General features: G+C 42.4%; 1 protein-coding gene across 1 annotated transcript in view; it reads right to left on the minus strand.

Moving 5' to 3' along the window:
- The window catches only part of LOC149869186 (opsin-5-like), a 115,852-nt gene that overhangs the window by 12,889 nt on the left and 81,691 nt on the right, over window positions 1-21,272 (minus strand). Inside the window, exon 5 of the mRNA XM_090037315.1 lies at window positions 18,436-18,770. Coding sequence (XP_089893441.1) covers window positions 18,436-18,770 — 335 coding nt within the window. The remainder of the gene's footprint in view (window positions 1-18,435; window positions 18,771-21,272) is intronic.

The following is a 21,272-nucleotide window of genomic DNA, read 5'->3' on the forward strand; positions in this document are numbered from 1 at the left end:
GGATTTATGACCGGGCAGGTGGGTGATAACGGTGAGCAGGAGTCAGGATGATTTAAACACAGCGTGACGTTTTCACAAAAGATTTATTTTACTTACGTTTCTGATGTGCTTGCAGCGTAGGGAGAGGAGCTGATTGATTCAGTTACAGCATGCAGATATCATGTTACCCAGCATTTACAGGGTGGGTAAGACAGTTGCTTCTGAGCGATTAATAAAAGCCGTTGCAGTCTGCAGATTACTAAGAGCTCTTGATAAGAAAGATAACGTCAAAGATAAAGAGATAAATGGACCGGTAAGACGAGACAGGGTACGCCCAAAAAAAAATAAATAAATAAATAAAATACGTAGGCAGAAGAGATAACATTCATTGTGCACAATCTGTTCTTCTTGAGTGTATACACAGTTCTCCGTTCTCTGTTCTTTCTCTGTTCTCTGGTTTGGGCAGAAGTTCCTTCAAAGTTTTATCTGACACAGGTGACCAATTACTATACGCCAATTATAAATAATTAATGAGTTGGCACTTGTGCTTTCTTTGTTTGCTCAGGTTTCATAAAAAAGAGGGGTTATTTTTACTTGGGTGGCACTGGTTCTGTTTGGTCACAGGATGGCGCGCATCGTATATTTAATTTTACAACTTCATTAAAGTAGTTTCATTTTTATCTGGTCACTATGGGTACCGACATCTCTCGTGCTGAATTGTCAAGGCCAGTTTGTCTCTCTAGTATGAGAACTCAAGTGATTTGAAATGAGGCACAGATAGGGGTGTGTATATGCAACACTGTTAATACAGAGGCATAAATTACAACCACAGAGTTTGTTGTGTTAGCTTCTGACCCTTTGCCATTTGACCTTTTGGCATCGGCATCTGAAATCAAAGACTTTAATCTTTGACATGTACATTACTGAGTATTTAACTGTGCAGTAAACATCTACATGTGTAGACAGTGAAGCACAGTAAAGCATCTCATGTAGATGCACTCAATGACCACAAAATGATAGAGTTCACAATCCTAAAGGGAGGAAGGAATGACAGCAACAGGATAAGGATAGTGGACTTCAACAGACACAGGGAAATGGTAGGCAGGATCCTTTGGGAGGCAAGCCTGCCGGGAAAATGAGTCCAGGATGGATGGCTGTCATTTAAGGAGGCTCTCTGAAGTTTGTAAGAGCAAATTATTCTAATGTGATGGGAGAATGGGAAGTACAACAGGAGGCCAGCCTAGCTAAATAACAATCACATCAGTTAATTGAAACTCAAAACAGAACCTTACAGAAAATGGAAACTTGGTCCATGCTCCTTATTTCCATACTTTATTCTTTTTCCCTAAAATGCTGTCTTCAAATTGTAATTAATTCAACTAGAATTCTGCTAATAAGCACCAGTATACTGTTATCTGCTCCCTCTGGTACCTTATCTTAAACAAGAGTAAGAATAAAATAGTAATCAGCAGATATATGAGGCAAAAAATCTTATATGATCTGATTAATTCCCTTGCACTGCAAAATTTTATGCCCACTGACGTACACATGTGCAAACCCCATTTGTGGTAGTTTTACAAACACACACACACTCAGGGTGTCTACATATATATGTACATTGGATTATTTATTTACTTATAAGAGTGAATGTAAACAAACTTTATGAGCTTCTCATAATGTAATGGACTCTCTCTTTGTTCAATAATTTAACAATTAAAATCCATGCAAAGGCAAACTTTTCAAATACAAAAATAAAACAAAACACAGAAGGCAGTCTAGTTATGGATAATGTAGAGACGGCTAAAGAGTTTTATTTGTTTTTCACTTCAGTCTTCACAAATGGGGGGGTGACTACCAGATGACAAGTGCAGTTCTCAGCAAAGATGGGGAAGGAAACAAAAAGGATAGAATAATGGCAGAACAAATTAGGGATTACTTAGAGAAGCCAGATGCTTTAAAGTCAGCAGGGCTGGATGTGTTCTACCCTGTGGTACCTTCCTTCAGTACCTGAGAGTACAGAGCTAGGGTACTGAAGGAATAGGCTGAGATAATTTCAGAGCCATTGGACTCATTGAGGACTCACAGAGGCCAGACAAGGTTCCAGATGAATCAAAAAGGAAAATAAAAAGGAGGATCTGGGGAACTATAGACCAGTCAGCTTGACTTCAGTATCTGGACAAATCATGGATCAGCTCCTCAAGGAATCTACTGTGAAGTACCTAGAGAAGAACAAAGTAATCAGGAAGAGTCAGCATGGATTTATGAAGAGCAAGTCATGCCTGAATACTCTGATTTTTTTCTATGATAAAGGTGACAGGCTTGGGGGATGGGGGAGAGTAGTACATACAATGTACCTTGACTTTAGTAAGGCTTTTGACACAGTTTGTCATGACATTCTCATTAACAAGATAAGGAAACAAAAACTTTGTGAAAGTACTGGAGATGGATACATAACTGGTTGGATCTTCATGCTCAGTGAGTAGTCATTAATGGTTCAACAGCTGCTTGGCAAGAGGTATCAAGTGGGATTACCCAGGAGTCTGTCTTGGGTCCAAGTATTGTTCACCATCTTCATTTGGACAATGAAATGGAGTGCACGCTTAGCAAATTTGAAAGTGATACCAAATTGACTGGAGATACAGACCCTGCAGGATACAGCTAGGATCCAGAATGACCTGGACAGACTGGAAAAATGATCTGCAGTCAGTTGATATTCAACAAGAACATGTGCCAAGTCTTGCACTTGGGACAGAATAACTGCATACACAAACACAGACTGGGGAGTGATTGAGTAGGCTGCAGTGCTATAGAGAAGGACCTGGGGGTTATGGCAGACTATATGCTGAATATAGGCCAACAGTCTACTCTCATTGAAAAAAAGGCCAACAGCATACTGGACTGTCTCAACAGATTATGTCAACTTGCATATCAAGGGAAGTGATCCTTTTGCTCTGGTTAACACTGCCTCATCTGAAGTACTGTGTACAGTTTTAGGCTCCACACTTCAAGAAGGTTGTGGACAGATTGCAAAGAACCCCAAAAATGTTTAGGGACCAAGGAGGCAAGACTTATGAGGAAAGGCTGAAAGAACTAGTTATTTAGTCAGGAGAAGAGAAGACTGAGGGCACATTTGATTACAGTCTTCAAACACCTGAAGGATGATAATAGAAAGGATGGTGATGACTGTAGCTGTAAGCATAGGCAGTAGGAGAAAATATTATTTGGGGGTCTGACTCCCCCCCCCCCCGCCCCCGCAGGACTGTTGCAAGGCTGGTGCGCTCTGGAGCCATCTGAAGCTGAGACCACATAGGGTACTGGCCTGGCTGCATGCCAAGTGGTGCCAGACACTGTGGGATGGTGGTGCTGTGGTGCTCCTGCTGTTGCCAGCAGCTGCAAAATTAGTTTGGGAGGGCTAAGCCCTGTTAGCCCCGGCCTTCCGCTACCTATGGCTGTAACAAACAGCACTAGGAGCAATGGCCTCAAGCTGCAGCACAGGAAATTTAGGTTGGAGATTAGAAGGAACTTTCTGACTATGAGTATGGTCAAGCACTGGAATAACCTACCTAGAGAAATCATGGAATCTGCATCCCTAGGAAGTTTCAAGATCAGATTTGGCTGCAATAGTTTAATCAGAGCTGATCCTGCCTTGAGCAGGCGGCTGCACTAGTTGACGTTCTGAGATCCCTTCCCACCCTACTTTCCAATGATCCCATTATTATAGATTTTAAAATTTTTCATTAAAATGCAAGTGCTTAAATTTTTCTAAATGAGAAAATTCAGTAAAAAAAAGCAATTTCAATATTTGTTGCCAAATTTTTAAGGAGAATTTAGATCACATCTTTAGTGGAAAAATGCCTCAATTTCACATACAAACATGTATGAATTTCTGCGTGTTCATATTAATACTGTATATTCATTTACTGTAATTGTATCTGAAAATGCAAATTGGTATAATGACATGAAAAACCTATTTCACCTGCATTTGCAAATCATTCATGAAAATGAGCACCTCTAAATGTGGTTATCATTTGGAAAAGAGTAGGATTAAAGGATCAACAGATAAAAATCACTGGTATATTTTGCAAACTGAAACTGAAATAAAATGTGTGCGTCTTCCTCCTTCAGAAATGGTGTTTGTCATTAAATAAGTCTATCTTGCCCCAGGGACAACTAACAAGACATGAGAAAAATGAAGTATAGAGCATATCTTATACACATCACATCCTGAAAAACATCCTTTGTTCCCCATTGCCTCCATATATAGCCAGTAGGATAATTGGTGTGATACTCCAGAAACTGAAAACAATTACTACTCCAAATGATTAGTAAGGAGAGTACATGAGAACACGCATTTGCAAAAACAAACCTATGGACAGATTTAATTATACAATTTAGAGGCACAGCACATGACTCAAAAAGTTGCATGCCAAGCATGGTTCTAACTACTCATTCTTGCTAAAAGGATTTTAACAGTAAGTATCTGCATCTTAAATTAGTATGCTTAATATATGAAGGCAGTATTTGGTGGGGATGAATCAAATGCAAGCATCTTTTTCTATAGGTCTTCATCACTGTTCACCAGGCTTAAGTAAAGGAAAAAAAACCAAACAAACCCAAGATGTCTGAATGCAATGCAAACTTGCAAAATGAGAAAGAAAATATCACATTATCATTTGCATTATTTAACATACTGCTGAAATGCACTGCATCATTTCATACCAATTCTAGTTTGGTAGTAGAAATTCATCCAGGAAAGGGCTCTGCTGGACAACCTTAAGATACCTATGCACTTGCTAAAACACATTCATTCAATATCACAAGATTGATCTCAAAGAAATTGAGAAAGATGATCTACAGTCACAAGAAGGTGATCAGATCATATGGGCTAAGTACAGACAGTCAAAAAGCACACGGTTGACCCAGTTTAATCTTCACAGGTTAGTCTAAGCTGCACAGATTGAACTGATAAGCAAGTGAAGAGACATTGACTTTTGATTCCAGACATGCAGCCACATGCCTGTAGCAGCCCAAGCCAGAAGCTGGGGAGCACTAGAGCATGCCTCCTGCTCAGCTGGAGCAGAGAGCCTGGGCCAAAGCTAGCTTGCCCATTAAAGGAAACCCTAACTTAAAATAATGTTTTCCCTAGGCGGTGCCTCCCAGTGTTGGAATAGCTTCACAACCACTTTATAGCCCAAGGACAGGTGCTATGCCCATTTCAGAAAAGGGACATTATATAGCAGGTATAGGACGAGATTGTAGATTCATACAAAATGAGGGTTGAAACGGACCTCAGGATGTCACATCTAGTCCAAACCCCTGCTCAAAACAAGACCATCCCCAACTAGATCATTCCAGGCAGGGCTTTGTCAAGCCAGGCCTTAAAAACCTCCAAGCATGGAGATTCCAACACCTTTCCAGGTAACCTGTTCCAGTGCTTCACCACCCTCCTAATGAGAAGGTTTTTCCTAATATCCAACCTAAATCACCCTTGATGCATCTTGAGACCATTGCTCCTTGTTCTGCCATCTGCCACCACTGAAAACAATCTAGCTCCATCCTCTTTGGAACCAACCTTCAGGTAGTTAAAGGCTGCTATCAAATCCCCTCTCAGTCTTCTTTTCTGCACACTAAATGCATCCAGTTCCCTCAGGCTTTCCTCAGAATTCATGTGCCACAGCCCCTGAACCATTTTTGCTTCTCTCCACTGAACTTTCTCCAAGTTGTCCACATCCTTTCTATAATGGGGGGCCCAAAATTGGACAGAGTACTCCACATGTGGCCTCATCAGTGCAGAATAGAGCAGAGCAATTACTTCCCTTGATCTGTTGGTAATGCTCCTACTAATGTAGCCCAGTATACTGTTAGCCTTCTTGGCAACTAGGGAACACTGCTGACTCATATTCATCTTATTGTCCACTGTAACCTCCTGGCCCTTTTCTGCAGAGCTGCTGATTAGCCAGTCAACCCCCAGACTGTAGCAGTGCATGGCATTCTTCTGTCCTAACTTCAGCACTTTGCACTTGTCCTTGTTGAACCTCATGAAATTTCTTTTGGCCCAGTCCTCCAATTTGTCTAGGTCACTTTGAATCCTATCCCTACCTTCCAGCATATCTACTACACCCCCACCAGCTTGCTGTCACTTGCAAACTTGCTGAGGGTGCAATCCATCCCATCTTCCAGATGGTTAATGAAGATATTGAACCATACCATCCCCAGGACTGACCCCTGGGGCACTCCACTTAATCTCAGCTGCCAACTAGACATTGAGACATTGATTATTACCTGTTGAGCCTGACAATCCAGCTAGCTTTTTACCCATGAGCAAGATGAGGGAGCAAGTTTCCTGGAGGTGTTCTCCTCTCAGACGGACTATTAATTACTTATTATTTCCTAATGCTTCCCACAAGACTGCCTGTTTCTTTCTGTCAGCTTATTTTATACTTATATTTTAAGCCTGTCAGACAGGAACGGTCTTTTTGTTCTGTGCATATGGGGAGCACCTAGTTTCACTACGACAAAATTAGTAATAAATGTTTTTCTCAAATTGCAAAGTTTAACACAGTATAACCATAATCAGCTGAATGAAGAACAGAATATGTTTTGATGATCAAAATTCCAAGTAAGAAAGGAGTTTTCTATACAAACAATATTATAGTTGAGGGGAAATAACCCTTTTTTCTTTCAGATGATGCCTTGAAACTTCCAGTTTAGGCTTCTGTCTCTTCAACTAGTTAGAAGATAGGCTAGGTTTGTACCCTGTAGACTGACTACATCACAAAGCATAAGCTTTTGCAAGCCCACGCTCACCTAGGCACCTAATGTGACCCTCAAATTCCTTCAAAGTCAGTAAGAACTGCAGACCTTCCAGAAAACTTCTACTGAGGGGCCAAAAGTAAATATAGGAATATAAAAGTAACACAGATCCTCCAGGATGAAAATTTCAGCTCAAAAGACTACATTATCCAAATATATTAAATCCCAGAACATAATGCCAGTATCAAGTATCTTTATTTAACATGAGAAGGATAAAGGGAAACTAGGATTATATTCCTAATTCATAGAGCTTTTGTGAATGAGCTGTACATTGGGCTAGGAGTGTGTCCCAGCACAGAGAGTGGTTGTAGACTAAAAGCACAGACTGGGTGAGCTAATATGTTCATTGAAACTTTCACTGTAATATTATCCATGACTTAGTTCTATGCTACTTGGCAGGCTGGGTACAAGCACTACATTGCACTCAGTGCCCATTCTACTTACAGTGGAGGCAGAGCAAGATTAAGGAGGGGGTAACACTGGTGGACCTGCACCCCCCACACCCGGATTTCTGGTCCACCCAAAAGTTTAAACCAACCACCTGGCAGTGACAGCAGCATTTCTAGTCAAGCAGTGCTGAGAGAGTCAATTGACTTCATGGCTCAGTATAATCTACCTGATCCCTCTTAAAGTCCTTTACACAGGTGTTAATGACCCTATCCTTTTTAATGGCTAATGTTCTACCAATCAAGCTATCCTTTGTTCTGCAATCCTGCTGTCCCTTAGCTGCTCCTAATAAGGAAGCTCTAGTTTCAGAGCCCTGCAGACTGTTTAACTCATTCCAATAAAGTTATATTTGTTTTTACTTAAACTGAAAAATACAGGCCAAGATCCTAGCATATCAGTAAAACTTCTAGTTTATTTTTAACCAAAGAAAAATATGTGTTGTTTTCTATGTGATGATGCACCTCACCATTTGCACCCTCCATTTCAAAATACTAGATCTGCCCATAAGTGGATGTGTCCATATGTATATCAAAAAATGCTTCACTGAAGGGCAACCACCTCTGATGGCGAGTACATTAAATGCTGTTGATTAAGGGTATTGAAAGCAAAGCTAAAAGGAAAGAAAACTGAAGAGTAATTTCTGATTCCTGTAAAATATTTGCAGACCTCCACCTGTAACCAGCTGGAAGAAACAAACCATACCTGAGAAAATGAGGCACACCATGTTGTGCTTTAGGTAAATAACATCTAGTTTACTATGATTTCTCTCAGGTACACTACATCTCACTCCTGTGCCTGGCCACATTAACTCCTGGTAATAGCAGAAGAGAATGAATATTTGGAACATGTACTTAGGTTTGCTCAACATATTTTTTTTATAATATGTGTTCCCGCAAAGTTTCAGCAGCAATAGGTTCCACAAAATAGATAAGTACAAGTGTCAAAAGTTAATTTTCTTTTTCTAATCCCTTTCATAGTTACTGCTATGATACGAAACTAACGGGCATTCTGCTGGGAACAGAAAATGTAAAAAAGTTCCCTCTTATAAAAAAGCTTAAGTGCAGGGGTGATTTTTTAGGTTGCACCAAGCAGATAATTCATGTCCCCAGAATCAGCTTCATGGCACAACGTTTTATTTTTTTTCAGGAGAAGAGCACTCTTTGCATTTAATGTACCTGACAATAAAGCTCTCCAATTGATCCAGGTAGCAACAAGAGCACGGAGACAGAAAGGGATCTTGTAGTCATTACTGACTCCAAGATGAACACAGACCGACAATGCAAGGTCACGGTTGGCAGGGCTAACCGGACCTTGTTGAGCACCCACAGGTGCATCTGTAGCATGGCCAAGGAGGTGATTCTCCCCCTTTATGCAACACTGGTCAGGCCACATCTGGACTACTGTGTCCAGTTCTGTGCTTCAGGAGGGATGTGGACAACATTGAGAGGGTCCAGAGGAGAACCACCCGCATGATCCGGGGACAACAGCGCAGACCCTACAATGAGAGACTGCGGGATCTGAACCTGTTCAGCCTTCACAAGAGAAGGCTGAGAGGGAACCTGTGACAGTCTATAAACTCACTAGGGGGGACCAGAAGGGTTTAGGAGAGGCCTTGTTTCCCCTAGCACCCCCTGGCATAACAAGGAATGACGGCCACAACTTGTTGGAGAGTAGGTTTAGATTAGACATCCATAAGAACTACTTCACAGTCACAGCGGCTAGGAGCTGGAACCAACTTCCAAGGGAAGTGATGCTGGCTCCTACCCTGGGGATCTTTAAGAGGCAGCTTGATGCCTATCTAGCTGGGATCATTTGAGCCCAGTTTTGTCTCCTGCCCAGGCAGAGGGTCAGACTTGAAGATCTACAAGGTCCCTTCCGACCCTACTTCTATGATTCTATGAACTGAAGTGAACAAATATAAAATTAAGACTAGTTTCCCAGCAGCTTAGCACTTTTCTGTTTTTATTTTGCTTGTTTGTTTGTTTGTTTTGGGGGGGGTGTTAAGTCTATTTTATGGGAAAACAGGAACTTTTTATACACAGCAGATAGCGATGTATCCTAACAGAAGCTCTGTTTCGCAGAAGTCTAGGGAAGTGAAGCACTGTTTACTCAGGACAGAAAACATTATCCTGTCACAATGTTTATGGTGGGGAGGAAGGAGAATGGCCATAGCACAAGCTCTTCCCTACCCAGAGCTGTTGACTGTTACCATCAATTCAACACAACCCCTATATGCAAAGAACCACTAGGACTGGGATTGTACCCTGTCCTAAACACAACCGCATGAAGACAGGGAAGAAGCTCTTACATGAAAAATCTGGACCCTCGCATCTATCCACATTAGAGCCAGCCATGAGCTAACTTTGAGCTTATAAAGTAGGTCATAACACCCCAACCCCAATTCAGAGGACCTGACAATGCTAAGACTAAACTCAGGTCTTTTTTTTCTTTTTTAGATAGTCTTATAAAAATCAGTCAGTGTACATGGATTACCCATAATTGGACTTTTTTAAGAGATGGTTCATACAGCTATACGAGATTTGCTGGACATTTTCAAGTCCAAAGAACAAAAGTTATTAATCCCATCCTCTATTTTTGAGAGAGTGACTAAAAATAGTAATGTATAAACTCCTACTCAGCTGGATTACTGAAGCCTCTAAGGACACAAAGAAAAGTACCTGAAATGCACAAGTGGACTGTGTCTGGCCATGACTTTCCCCATGGCGTTAAATCAAGCCATTTAACTTTTCTACGTTCCTTATCTGTATAATAGGGATAAATTTTACTTCTCTACCTATCAAGGCACAATGTGGCATATAAATGATAACATTTGTCAGTATGCACATAAAATGCTTTTCTGGCAAGGGCTTCCTTTCCTTCAACCATGCAGATTATCACATTATCACCTTGCAAAATGCTGCTCAATGGTGGTGACTATGGCTCAACATGAGCACAACCAACTGGGATCCTCTACAGCAGAATGAGTGGCAGTTAGCAGGGATGATGTTTTCCCTATACATTCACTATGAAATGGTCATCTAATTTTGGGACTGATCTACATTGTTACCAACAATTCAAAACAGCAAAGCCAGTCCTGTGTATTTGGGTGTTACTCCTAGAAAGTGTAATCAATAATGGGATTTGTTTTCCATAAGGAGCAGGTCTACAAAAAAAAATCTTTCACAGATCTATCCATAATAAGTAAGGCTCTTTCTTCCTGACTCCGTTAGTCCCTGCAATGCCCAAGGGGAAAAGTGTATTTCAGTTTTGATTCATGTTCATCAGGGAAATTTCCCAAGTAGAAGAGCATTTGTGCAGCCGTCTCTGGAAAAGATACATAATGGGGAAAAGTGAAGCTGTTTTCTTTCTTCTTACCTACATGGTGCTTTGAAAAAAGAATCCCTATTAATAGGCCTAAAAATTAGATCCAAAATTAGAGTGTTTTCAGCAATTCTGATTCCTGGTAAAGACCCTGATCCTACAATTACTGCACACTTCAAATTCACATGAGCACCAACCAGGGAAAGTGTATAATGTACAGGACTGGCATGATTGCCCCCTTGATTAAATGATATTCGTCATCATGTATGCCCATTGTTCCAAAGAACAATCTAATCCTCGTGCTATGTTAGAGATGACTGAAAAAATGGATTTTGGGGGAATTTCAAGATTTTCACATAAAAAATCTCATACTTGCTAAGGTGAGGGGGGTGGAGAGGGGGCTCCTCTTCATTTTTACAGATGTTTCTTTTATAGAAGCAAAGCAAAAGCAAATGAAGGGAATTTGATCATTTTAAACTGTCAGGTTTGACTGCACCTCTTTTCCAAATCATGTACCTCCATGTTTCTCCTCTCCAATCTCAGTCATCATCACTGTCACCTGCTTCTCTCCTCAGACTCAGCAAAGAATGCCTTGCATTCACAAAACTCGTCTAACTTTATCTCAGCCATACAGTTGGCCCAATAAGATATACGGGAAACCCTCGCTATTCACGAATCTGCTATTCGCGAATTTGAATATTCGTGGTGCACCACGCCAACTGGCTGGGTCAGGGCAAGCACCACCATGGCTCCCTCTGGCACTGCACCAAGTTCCTGCCCCTGCAGAAGCAGGCACAGAGCACTGTGCAGGGTGGGTGAGGGCAGAGTCGGGTGGGCGGAGGGGGAGGGCAGAACCAGGTGGGCAGAAAGCAAGCACCGGGGACAGGAAGGGAGGTGGCGGTGGTGGTGGCTGCATCTTCTCCCCCAGGGGCAGCTGTGGTCAGTCCCCAGGCACTGCAGAGAAGCCTTGCGCTTCCAGCTTCTCATGGAGGGGGTGAGCAGGGGGCAGCTGTGGGGTCTGACAGGGAGCCCTGTCAGTATTTGGAGATTTCACCATTTGCGGGGATCTCCAAAACAGATCCCCCACGAATGGCGAGGGTCTTCTGTATCATCCACAAAAATCCTTGCTTCTTGCAAGGATATTGCCCATCCTAATATTTTTGATAGCATATTGTCACGTTTTTTCCTTATCAGACAGATTGTTCATGGTTTGCCAATGAGGAAAGTGTTTTTGCCTATTTCTCCTCTACTCAGTAAATACTACCTGGAGTCAGTAGTAGAGGAGATTATAATAAACAATTTGGCTTTTGCTTTGTTTCTCTTCATTTGCTTATTACACTTCCTACCAATAAGAGTGACATTTAGAAACTGAACTGTCTAAGCAAAAGTAACAGAGCTCCAAATGGCATTGAACTCTCTGCAGCCTTTCAAAATGACTCAATTGAAGTTGAATATTTGCTCAAACTAAACCAAACCAAACCCAACCCAGAGTGGTGCCAGTTCCCTTTCAACTCTAGCTATCTGTGCCCAGCAGAGCTCACAAATTGGCTTTGTGAGCTTTTATCAACATATTGTCATCTTGGGAGAATGTCATTCATGCAATTTTATTTCTATTATGTTTCTCATTTTATTCTTACCCCTCTAACAGTGAGGCCTGAAGCCAGCCACAATGTTCATCCATGTTTGCACTGGCGCATGCATCATGATTTCCATTTCAGGAAATGATCTTATTTCTATTAAATTTGATGGGAAAACAGGAGGAAGGATGGCACAGCGGTGGGTGGAGGGACTACCCTGGATCAGAGCCTGTATGGTACTTTCATATGAGAAGCATGTTCTCTGCTGAATCTATTGTTCTGTGCATGTGTGCACAAACGGTTTACGTAAAATGAAACTCCACTTATATATATGTATGCATGGCGTTTCATTTAATCACAGAAAAATATGCATTTGGGGTTACTTTTTTTTTTAAACCAAAAAGTGTGGATTTTTAAAAAACCAGTGAAAACCAGGATCCCTGCTCATAAGACTCAGATACTTTAAATGAAGTCCTTGCATATTCTTGTAAAAAGGTTGTATAAGTTGATTAAGTAGATACTTGTTCTCCTCATACTTAAGGTCAAGTAGGCACCCATAGTGGTTTGGACCATTCAGTTTCTAGAAAGAACCAGGATGTGTTTTAAAAGCAGCTTAACATAATTAAGGACTTCCAAACACAAGGTCAGCATCCAGATCTCTGCTCAGTTCTTGGTGTTTGGTTGTTCTATGTTGGCTTCCACCACATGGATTCAGCCATAGAACAGCAGGCCCCATAGGCCTGATACGAAGTCTGCCAGATCTCCAGACTGACCTCGGGAAGCAGAGTGGGAGGAAATGCCAGTGAAGAGAAACAGAGGAACATCCAGAACTTGAGGGAGGTAGAAGGTCAATTGTCTAGGGAAGCTCCAACATGAGATAGGCACTAGAAATAAGTGACATGTAGTAGTAAAGCTCAGACACAGAACAGGGACCCTGTCACGCAAAGGCTCTAGAAATACAGTATAAAGAAACTATCCCTGCCTTGAAGAGCTTGCAATCCGAGGATACACACAAGAGAAAAAAGATGGAGCACAAACAAACAATACTGGTCAGGACACGGGAAGTTCCTATCAGCATGATAGCATCCAAGCTACCATCAAATTTTCTACATGAATCACAACCGAAGAGTCTTAAGAAGGAATTTAAAAGAAGCTAGGGTAAACCAGACATTGCATCCGAGTTAATTCCAGTTGATCAAATCAAAACCTCGGACCAACACAGCCTTTTACCAACCTGGTCTGTCCCTGAATTAACTCAAATTAGCTGCGACTGTTGTGGGGAAAAGTATTATATTAGAGTTTTGGCACAGATTACCTGTATAATGTAAAAAATCTGTGGAATGTTGTGATGTCATAAAATGACAGCATTTTTAGAGAAGACTAAAAGTGAAGGCTTCATGTTGTTTCAGGGTGGCATGTAGCTGGAAGGCAGAGAAACCAGCATTGGGTCTTCCCTCTCTCCACATCCAGCAGGAACCTAGCTAGAGTGGGAGGGGAGAAATTTTTGACAAACTGTTTGAAGTGAGGTGGGAAGGAGAAATGGGGGGAATAAAGAGAAAGACGTGAAGAAAAGATTAACAAAAAATTAAAGGACTAAAATCTTGAATCTGTCTCAATGAATTGGAATTGGGTTGGAGGGGAGAGTAGAGTTAGGGGCAGCAGGGGTTGTGCTGGCTGGGAGTGGAGAGTTGTCCTGGCCTAAGTGGTGAGACCCTGGGGCTGGGAGTGCATGCTGTCCCTAGCTCCAGGGTCCCACAGCTGATAAGCTACTCTCAATACCCAACAGATGCATCAGAGTCGGCCCGAGTACAGAGAACCCCAGGAAGCGGCTTCTCTGGAGCTCTCTGCTAGGGCTGAAACTGATAAGGCCACTCTTTACTTAGAGCATGGGCCAGAGCACTCCTGGGGCTCCCAGGGGCTCCTTGGGCTTCCCACAGTCAGATCAGGCATCTATCTGGGGGAAGCAGGCTTTCCCAGCTCCATGGTCTCTCTGCAACTCAGAGAAGTTGATATAAGTGAGAAGGGTTGGGGAACCATGAGAGATTTGGAGAGTAGGGAGGGGAAGAGGGGCTAAGAGTTATGCATCCTGGGACACTGAAGGAAAGAAAATAAAGTGGTTTATCTCCCGTGGCCATTCAAACAATACCCTGGAACGGCATGAATGAACTGTTTCCAAGATAAACCTTCTTTTCAATGGCTCATCTTCAAAATGTTTAGAGCAGTAGGCCTGTGCGAGTTGGCAGCGATCCAATCTGGCTTCGGATCCGGCTGCTTCAGATGGCCACGATCCAACCTGGAGCTCCGGACCAGGTTTCCACCTCAATCCGGCTGAAGCAGCTCCGAAGCTTTGCAGCTGCCTCAGAGATCCAGCCATAGGGTATAATGGGGAATCAATGGAAAATCTATAACTTTGTTGTTTTTTATATGATTTGAATGAAACTTGCAGGGATCATAGCCTTTGCTAGGAGCATGAAGCCTGCCAAGTTTCAAGAAGATCAGTGCAGGAGTTAGGAGGAACTGCACCCCAAATTCTTGAAAGCCAAACTCATGTCATGGCTGTGTGTTACACCACAGGGGGCTGAAAACTGCAGGGATGGTAGCTCTTACTGAGTCTACAAAGCTTGCCAGGTTTCAAGGAGATCAGTGCAGGGGTTTGGGGGAAACTGCACCCCAAGCTGCAGACAAGCAAAACTGGTGCCATGGGTGACCCTGCATGTGTTAAGGCACAGTGGAGTGACAGCTGCAGGGATGGTAGCCCCTGCTGTGATGCCTGCCAGCTGTTGAGGAGATTGGTGCAGGGGAGTTCCAGGGCCCTGCACCCCTAGCTGCTGACAGGCAAAACTCATGCCAAGACTGTGTCTGTCCTGGAGCAGTTGATTGTCTGTATTGATTCTTTCCTCTCCTTAGCCTGGTTTTGTAGGTGCTAATTGATGCTCGTTAAGTCATTAGGTAGTAGCTAAGTCCTGTGTATTGAGCTGGTCCCCAAGGAAATCATGACTGATTGACTGGTAACTGGGAACACAGCAGCTTAGCAGCCAGGTGTCTCCCCTCCCCGCCCCAAGACCGACAGAGTCAGTCCCACAGCATCCATGGCATGAGTTCTGCTTGTCCACAGCTTGAGGGGCAGTTCCTCCCAAACCCTTGCACTGATCTTCTTGAAACTTGACAGGCTTTGTGGCCTCAGTAAGAGCTACCACCACTGCAGTTCTGACACCCCTTCCCCCTCTCACCCCCAGTGTAACACACAGACATGACAGGAGTCTTTCTTGCAAGAATTTGGGGTACAGTTCCCCCCAAATGTCTGCACGGATCTTCTTGAAACTTGGCAGGATTCATCCTCTCTGCAGAGTCTACCATCCCAGACAATTTCATCCACATTGGACAAAAAACAACAAAGTTATAGCTATTTTATTGTTTCCCCCATTACGCCCTATGGCAGGATCTCCGAGGCGGCTCTGAGGAGGCTCCAAAGCGCTTCGGGAAGCCGAACGAGGCAGCACTTCACCCTGGATTTGCTGCTTCAGACCCTGAAGCATCCAAAGCTTCTCCAGATCTGAAGCTCTGTTCAAAGCCTCGCATAGCCCTATAGAGCAGCGTTTCTCAACCTGTGGGTTGCAACCCAAAAGCGGGTTGCAAAAACATACGAGAGTCACAAACAAACTTTAAAAATGGATTCTCCTTTAAAGGAGAAGAACATGGGAAACAGTAGGTTTCCCCATGAAGACTGGCAGAGTTCCTGCCTGCAAGGGGCTGCTTAGGGGCCCCTCTGTCCCACACATCCCACCTACCCCATACACTGTGGGGCTGGGGGCAGAGGACAGTGGGTCAGGAGTGAAAGGCACTGGGTCAGGACTGGCTAATTTACAAATGAGTCTGGTATAAAAAAGGTTGAGAAACATTGGTTGAGAGGATAAGGCTCTTGTTTTAAATGCCTTTGTGATGCTTTTAAGGTAAATTGTGCCAAGGCCCTTGGATACTTCACAGGTACTTAAAATAGGACAATGGGATTATATGTCTGTAGGATCCCAAGAGAAAAGGCTTTGTCCCAGAGAAATTCCATGTCTGTATTTAGCCATAATGAGTTATACCTTTGCAGAAGTTTATAACAAGCAACTGCCTAGAGAAAGTATGAAGATCCCAGATTAAAAATTTAATGAAAGCAGGAATTATGCTACTCAGAAAAAGGAAGAGAGACAACAAGTTGGTTAGGTATGGGCAATGAGGGGCTTTAAAATAAAGGTGTATTACATGTTTGATGTAATGGAGACAAAGCTGGGCGGGGGCTGCAAAAAGGGATGAGAGAATTTGTGCAATGAGCTAGAAAAAGGATTTGTAAAGAATTCTGAATGGGTATGGGTGGGACAAGACTGAAGGCCCGAGGAAAGGCTGTTGCTATAATTGAGATGCAAGATGCTGGAAGCCTGCATGTGAGTTTTGGCAATATGGGGGTGGATAGGAGAGGCTATATATTTGATATGTGCAGAAGTTGAGATTAAACAGAAAGACTCAGCAACTCTTAGAAAACTTGATGAGAGAACCAAAAGAAATGCTCAAGGTTAAGATAATGCACGGGTTACAAAAGGTAGGAGGCTGGCACTGTTCCACAGTGATTAGGAAGAAAGGTAATGGAGAGAGCATCCAGGGGAGATTAAGAGCTGTTTTAGCCATATTGAGTTTGAGCAAAAGGAGATGTCAGATGGACCAAATTTTGACTGAGAAAGGAGTGGGGTCTACCATAGAGAGATAAACTGTTTAAGCTTCTGTCCTCTCAGCATACTGAAGCTGTATGAACATTCATATCAGATCACTTGTTTATGCTGATGTTCAGGCTACCCTCAGTTAAAACAATCTGTTCTCTCCCATACTGATTTATAGGCATGAGATCTAGGTCACATCATTTAACTAATTCTCACTTTTTGCTGGAATCAATTTTTATATTTCCTTTCTTTTTGATCTAGATAATGCTTCTATGCGTTTGCCAAACAATACTGCAAACATCACATGAAACTATTTGCTAAGACATTTCTGTGAGATATTATTATAATGCCCCTTCAATATAAAATGACCCATCTCTTTTTCCTATATGAAACAAACTTACATAAAAGTTTATGTTACTAAGACAATAACATATTTTGTGTTTCAAATTTTCCAAAAATAGAAAGATCAAGAGTGAGATCCAAAATACTGGAAGCAAATACAGAGGTGGGGATTGGAGTGAGCTGTGAGATGGCAGACTCCAAGAAAAAGACAGGTGATTCTGGGAGCGTTAAGAAAAAGCTACACACGTGGAGCACATCTACACATGTAATTAGTATGCATGATTATTGCTTCAGAGTTTATTGCTCCCGAGTGCCATTTGAACATGTGCCTGGGAACACATAACTCCAGAGCAATTAGCTCCAGAGTTTATTCACGCACAGCATGCGGAGCCCAGTCAGAGAAGCCCTGACTAGCAGGGGGTCAGCCTGCCATCCCAGGGTTGCACCAACCAGGCTCAATGTGCTGTGGAGAGGCTGGCTGGAGCACAAGGGTACTTCAGTGCAGGGTTAGCTGGCAGGCAGCCCCTGCACTGAAGCACCTTCATGCCCCAGCCAGCTAGTCAGCATCTACATGTGCACTGTTGTGTATAAAAAAAACACAACCTCTGCAACAGAGTAGTACCTGTATTTACAAGTACTGCCCTACAGAGAAGTTTATTAGTTTCATATGTCCTAATAAGGGTGCACATGTAGATGCTGAGACATTTACTGCGCAGTTAGTCAACTGCACAGTAAACGTCTTTTGTAGACACACCCATGAAAGGTCAAAATACAATTCAGATATAAACACTTAAGAAGACGGTTCCAAAACCTGGCAGCTACATAAATGAGGTATAAACTTATTCAGGATATGTGATGCAGCTTTTTCAATTTCACATTTCAAAATTTTATTGCAGTCTGCATAATTTTTCTTTTACAATCTTCCAAAATCTTTTACTAAATATTCAAAACATAAAAAAAAAACCCTGAAATGTCTATGAGACCAGTCCTATCAGAACTACTAAGACATTCTGACATGCTACTTTTAGCATAGCCTACAGAAGAGACTACAGAAACCTCAGCTATCCCCCAAGGGTTTTGCAGGAACAGTTCACTGTATGAAGTGAAGCTGTACAAGGGAATATTGCACTCTGGTCTAAAAAATCCGAAATTTAGTTATCCGTTCTTACTCTTCTCTCAGGGTCCCCTAGAACTCTAAAAGAGCACTGCCTATATACATAGAATCTGGCCTGAAAAGAAAAACATACATTTAAAAATACCTTGATTGTAATAGCCTGCATGTTGCTCATCCTGGTGGTACCTGAGATATGCTGTTCCACTGCTTTTCTGGATTCTTTCACAGTTATTAAAATAAGGGTGTAGGATGTGACAATTACCCCACATGGGAGGATAAAGCAGAAGACAAAGAGAGCTACAGTGTAAGACATTGCCACCACACTGACATTAGCTGAATGCCAGTCAATGCAACAAGCGGTACCATACGGTTCTTCTCCATACTCTCCCCAGTGAGCTAGAGGTGAAAAGGCAAATATTGCTGCGTAGGTCCAAGCACAGATTATCAAGATTCGACCATGGTCTCGCCTGAATCTGTTCCCTGGAAGATAAGAAAGAATTAGTGAAGAACTGTGCATAGCAATATAGTGACTGCTAACCATACAAGCCAAGGTCCAGTGATAGAGGCCCCTTTTAATGTATAGAGGCAAATAAGGGCAATTTCCTATGATGTATGAAGACGTCCTCTCAAGACTTTATTCTCCTCCCTTGAACCAATATCCCTGTAATTCTAACAAAAAAGGCTGGACAGCAATTAACTGACATACTGAAACCAAAACCTATCATACTAATTATGACTCTCCCATTGTCTCTTTGTGATGCTTTGCTGTCTGTATTCACCCATCTTTTGACTTAAAAAAAAAAAAAAAACTTTGACTGTAAGCTCCTCTGGGGTAGAAACTATATTTTCTGTTCCGTGCTTAGACTCACCTGGCACAGTGGATCGTTAGTCAATGACTTAGGCTCAAAGGTGCTACAATAGTAACCACTGGCTTGCTTTTCCAATTAAAAGTTACCACAAAAACCCATTTAAAATATTTCATGCTCAACATAACTACAAGCAGGTTGGTTACATGAGAGACATTTCAGTTTTTTAAAGACACCCCCCTGCCAAAGCATGTATTTCCCTAGCTTCTTGCCAGAGAAGATGGAAAGGGAAGGTTTCTTGACAAAAGGGGCAGTGCCAGGAAGTTCAAGGAGACTGAAAACAAACTGGAAACTAAAGAATTATACATAAACAATCCTGTACAGGCAAATGCCCTTGACATGCAAAAATATAGATAATATTTCTGATTTCAATCAAAGGGAATTTCTCTTATGCTACTATGAGACACTAACATGAGGCACCCCTACACTGAAGATATTTTTGCCAACAGTGAAAATATTGTTCTTGTAAATCAGAGGCATCAAACATACAGCAGATTTCTTTTGCTGAAATTTCTTCTTGGGATTCTCAGTATCCTCTGTAAGTGTAACACTAAATAAGAGTTAAAGGTGGCCTCACTCTCCTTAGCTCCTGTAAGGGCCTTGTTACTGTAAGGGCCTCTCCTCACAGGGCTGGGCACAGAGCCCCTCAACCATACAAGTGGCCTCCTCTGGACCCTCTCCAGGTTCTCCACATCCTTCTTGAAGTGTGGCGCCCAGAACTGGGATGGGGTTGGGTAATAAAATGGGAAGTGGAAAGGAAAAGGAATTTGGGGAAGCGTGGTGAGGGAGGAATTGGATTGGCAGCACAGTTCAGAGTGGAAAGCTTGTTCACAGGGAATAAAAGGGCAGAAGAGGGAAGCCTACATCCTGGATGCTGGAGGACTGCAACATGGGTGACTCATCTGTGCAAAGTGACCACACATTCATGGAACATAAGCTGATAACATGGATAGAGCTAAACCTGCCCTGGAGTGGTATAACTTTAAGCTGCCTAAAGTGTGCTTAAAACTAGTTTCAGGTGTAAATGTCTAGACAATCCAGGGGTTAGGAGCGCCAAGAACCACCTAAAAGTAATGTGCAATAGCACTGTGCAAAACAGCTGTGTTTTGTTTTGGTTTCGGATTCAGTATTTTGGAGGGACAGTGTTTCATTTCAACGTTTCACAGGGCTGTGCAAAATGGCTGTGTTTCGTTTCAGTTTGGATTCAGGATTTCAGAGGGACAGTGATTCATTTCAGTGTTTTGGATCGCTGTCCCGTTTCGTTTAGGCAGAAATTGTTTCAAAACTGTTTTGGAATTTTGATGCGGTTTCAGTGTTTTGGCCATAGGCTATAATGGGGAAGTTCATAGGCCCATCTGTGAAAAGTGGTTTGTAAATTCAAACAAGCACTGAACCTCACTAACCTCATCACCAGAAGCCAACTTCCTACAGCCCAAAACACACTGAATGGATCCAGACCATGCCATGACAAGAAATGCAAAACCTGCCAACATATCTCCAATACCTCCACAAACTGCACACCAGAATCTATTACAGACAAGAATACTAAACTACCTGTGGGAGCACATTTCTCATAAGAAAACCACTCTGTCTCCAGTCTCTCAGTCCTGATCCTCAAAGGCAATATACAAACCACATTTCACAGACAAGCCTATGAACTTCACTTCATCAACCTCCTAGATACAGAAACTCACGGACTCAATATAGACATTGGATTTATGACACACTACAACCTGCCTGACATCTGACTCCCCAGGTAGCAGCAGGTACTTCTCCAGTTTTACCTGCTTCGTCCCCCTTTCACCTCCCCCCCACTCCGCCTCCCAGCCTGTCTCTCACCCCCGATGCCTCAATTTACATTTTTACTGACTGGCTTTCTTGCCTACATTGTATGCCAACCTCTCACTTCTTTCCTATTCCTTCCATTCAATGTGACTTGGACAAGAGCACCCTGTCCAAGTTCACAGATGATACCAAATTATGGGGCAAATTAACACACCAGAGGGTAGGGAATAGATCCAGGTGGATCTGGACAGGTTGGAAAAATAAGCAGAACAAAATAGGATGCAGTTCAATAAAGACAAGTGAAAAGTGCTTGGAATCATAGCTGACTCCA

This window comes from Crocodylus siamensis, chromosome 3 (assembly GCF_052110815.1).
Source record: "Crocodylus siamensis isolate JL-2025a chromosome 3, ASM5211081v1, whole genome shotgun sequence".
In the NCBI taxonomy this organism is placed as follows: domain Eukaryota; kingdom Metazoa; phylum Chordata; order Crocodylia; family Crocodylidae; genus Crocodylus; species Crocodylus siamensis.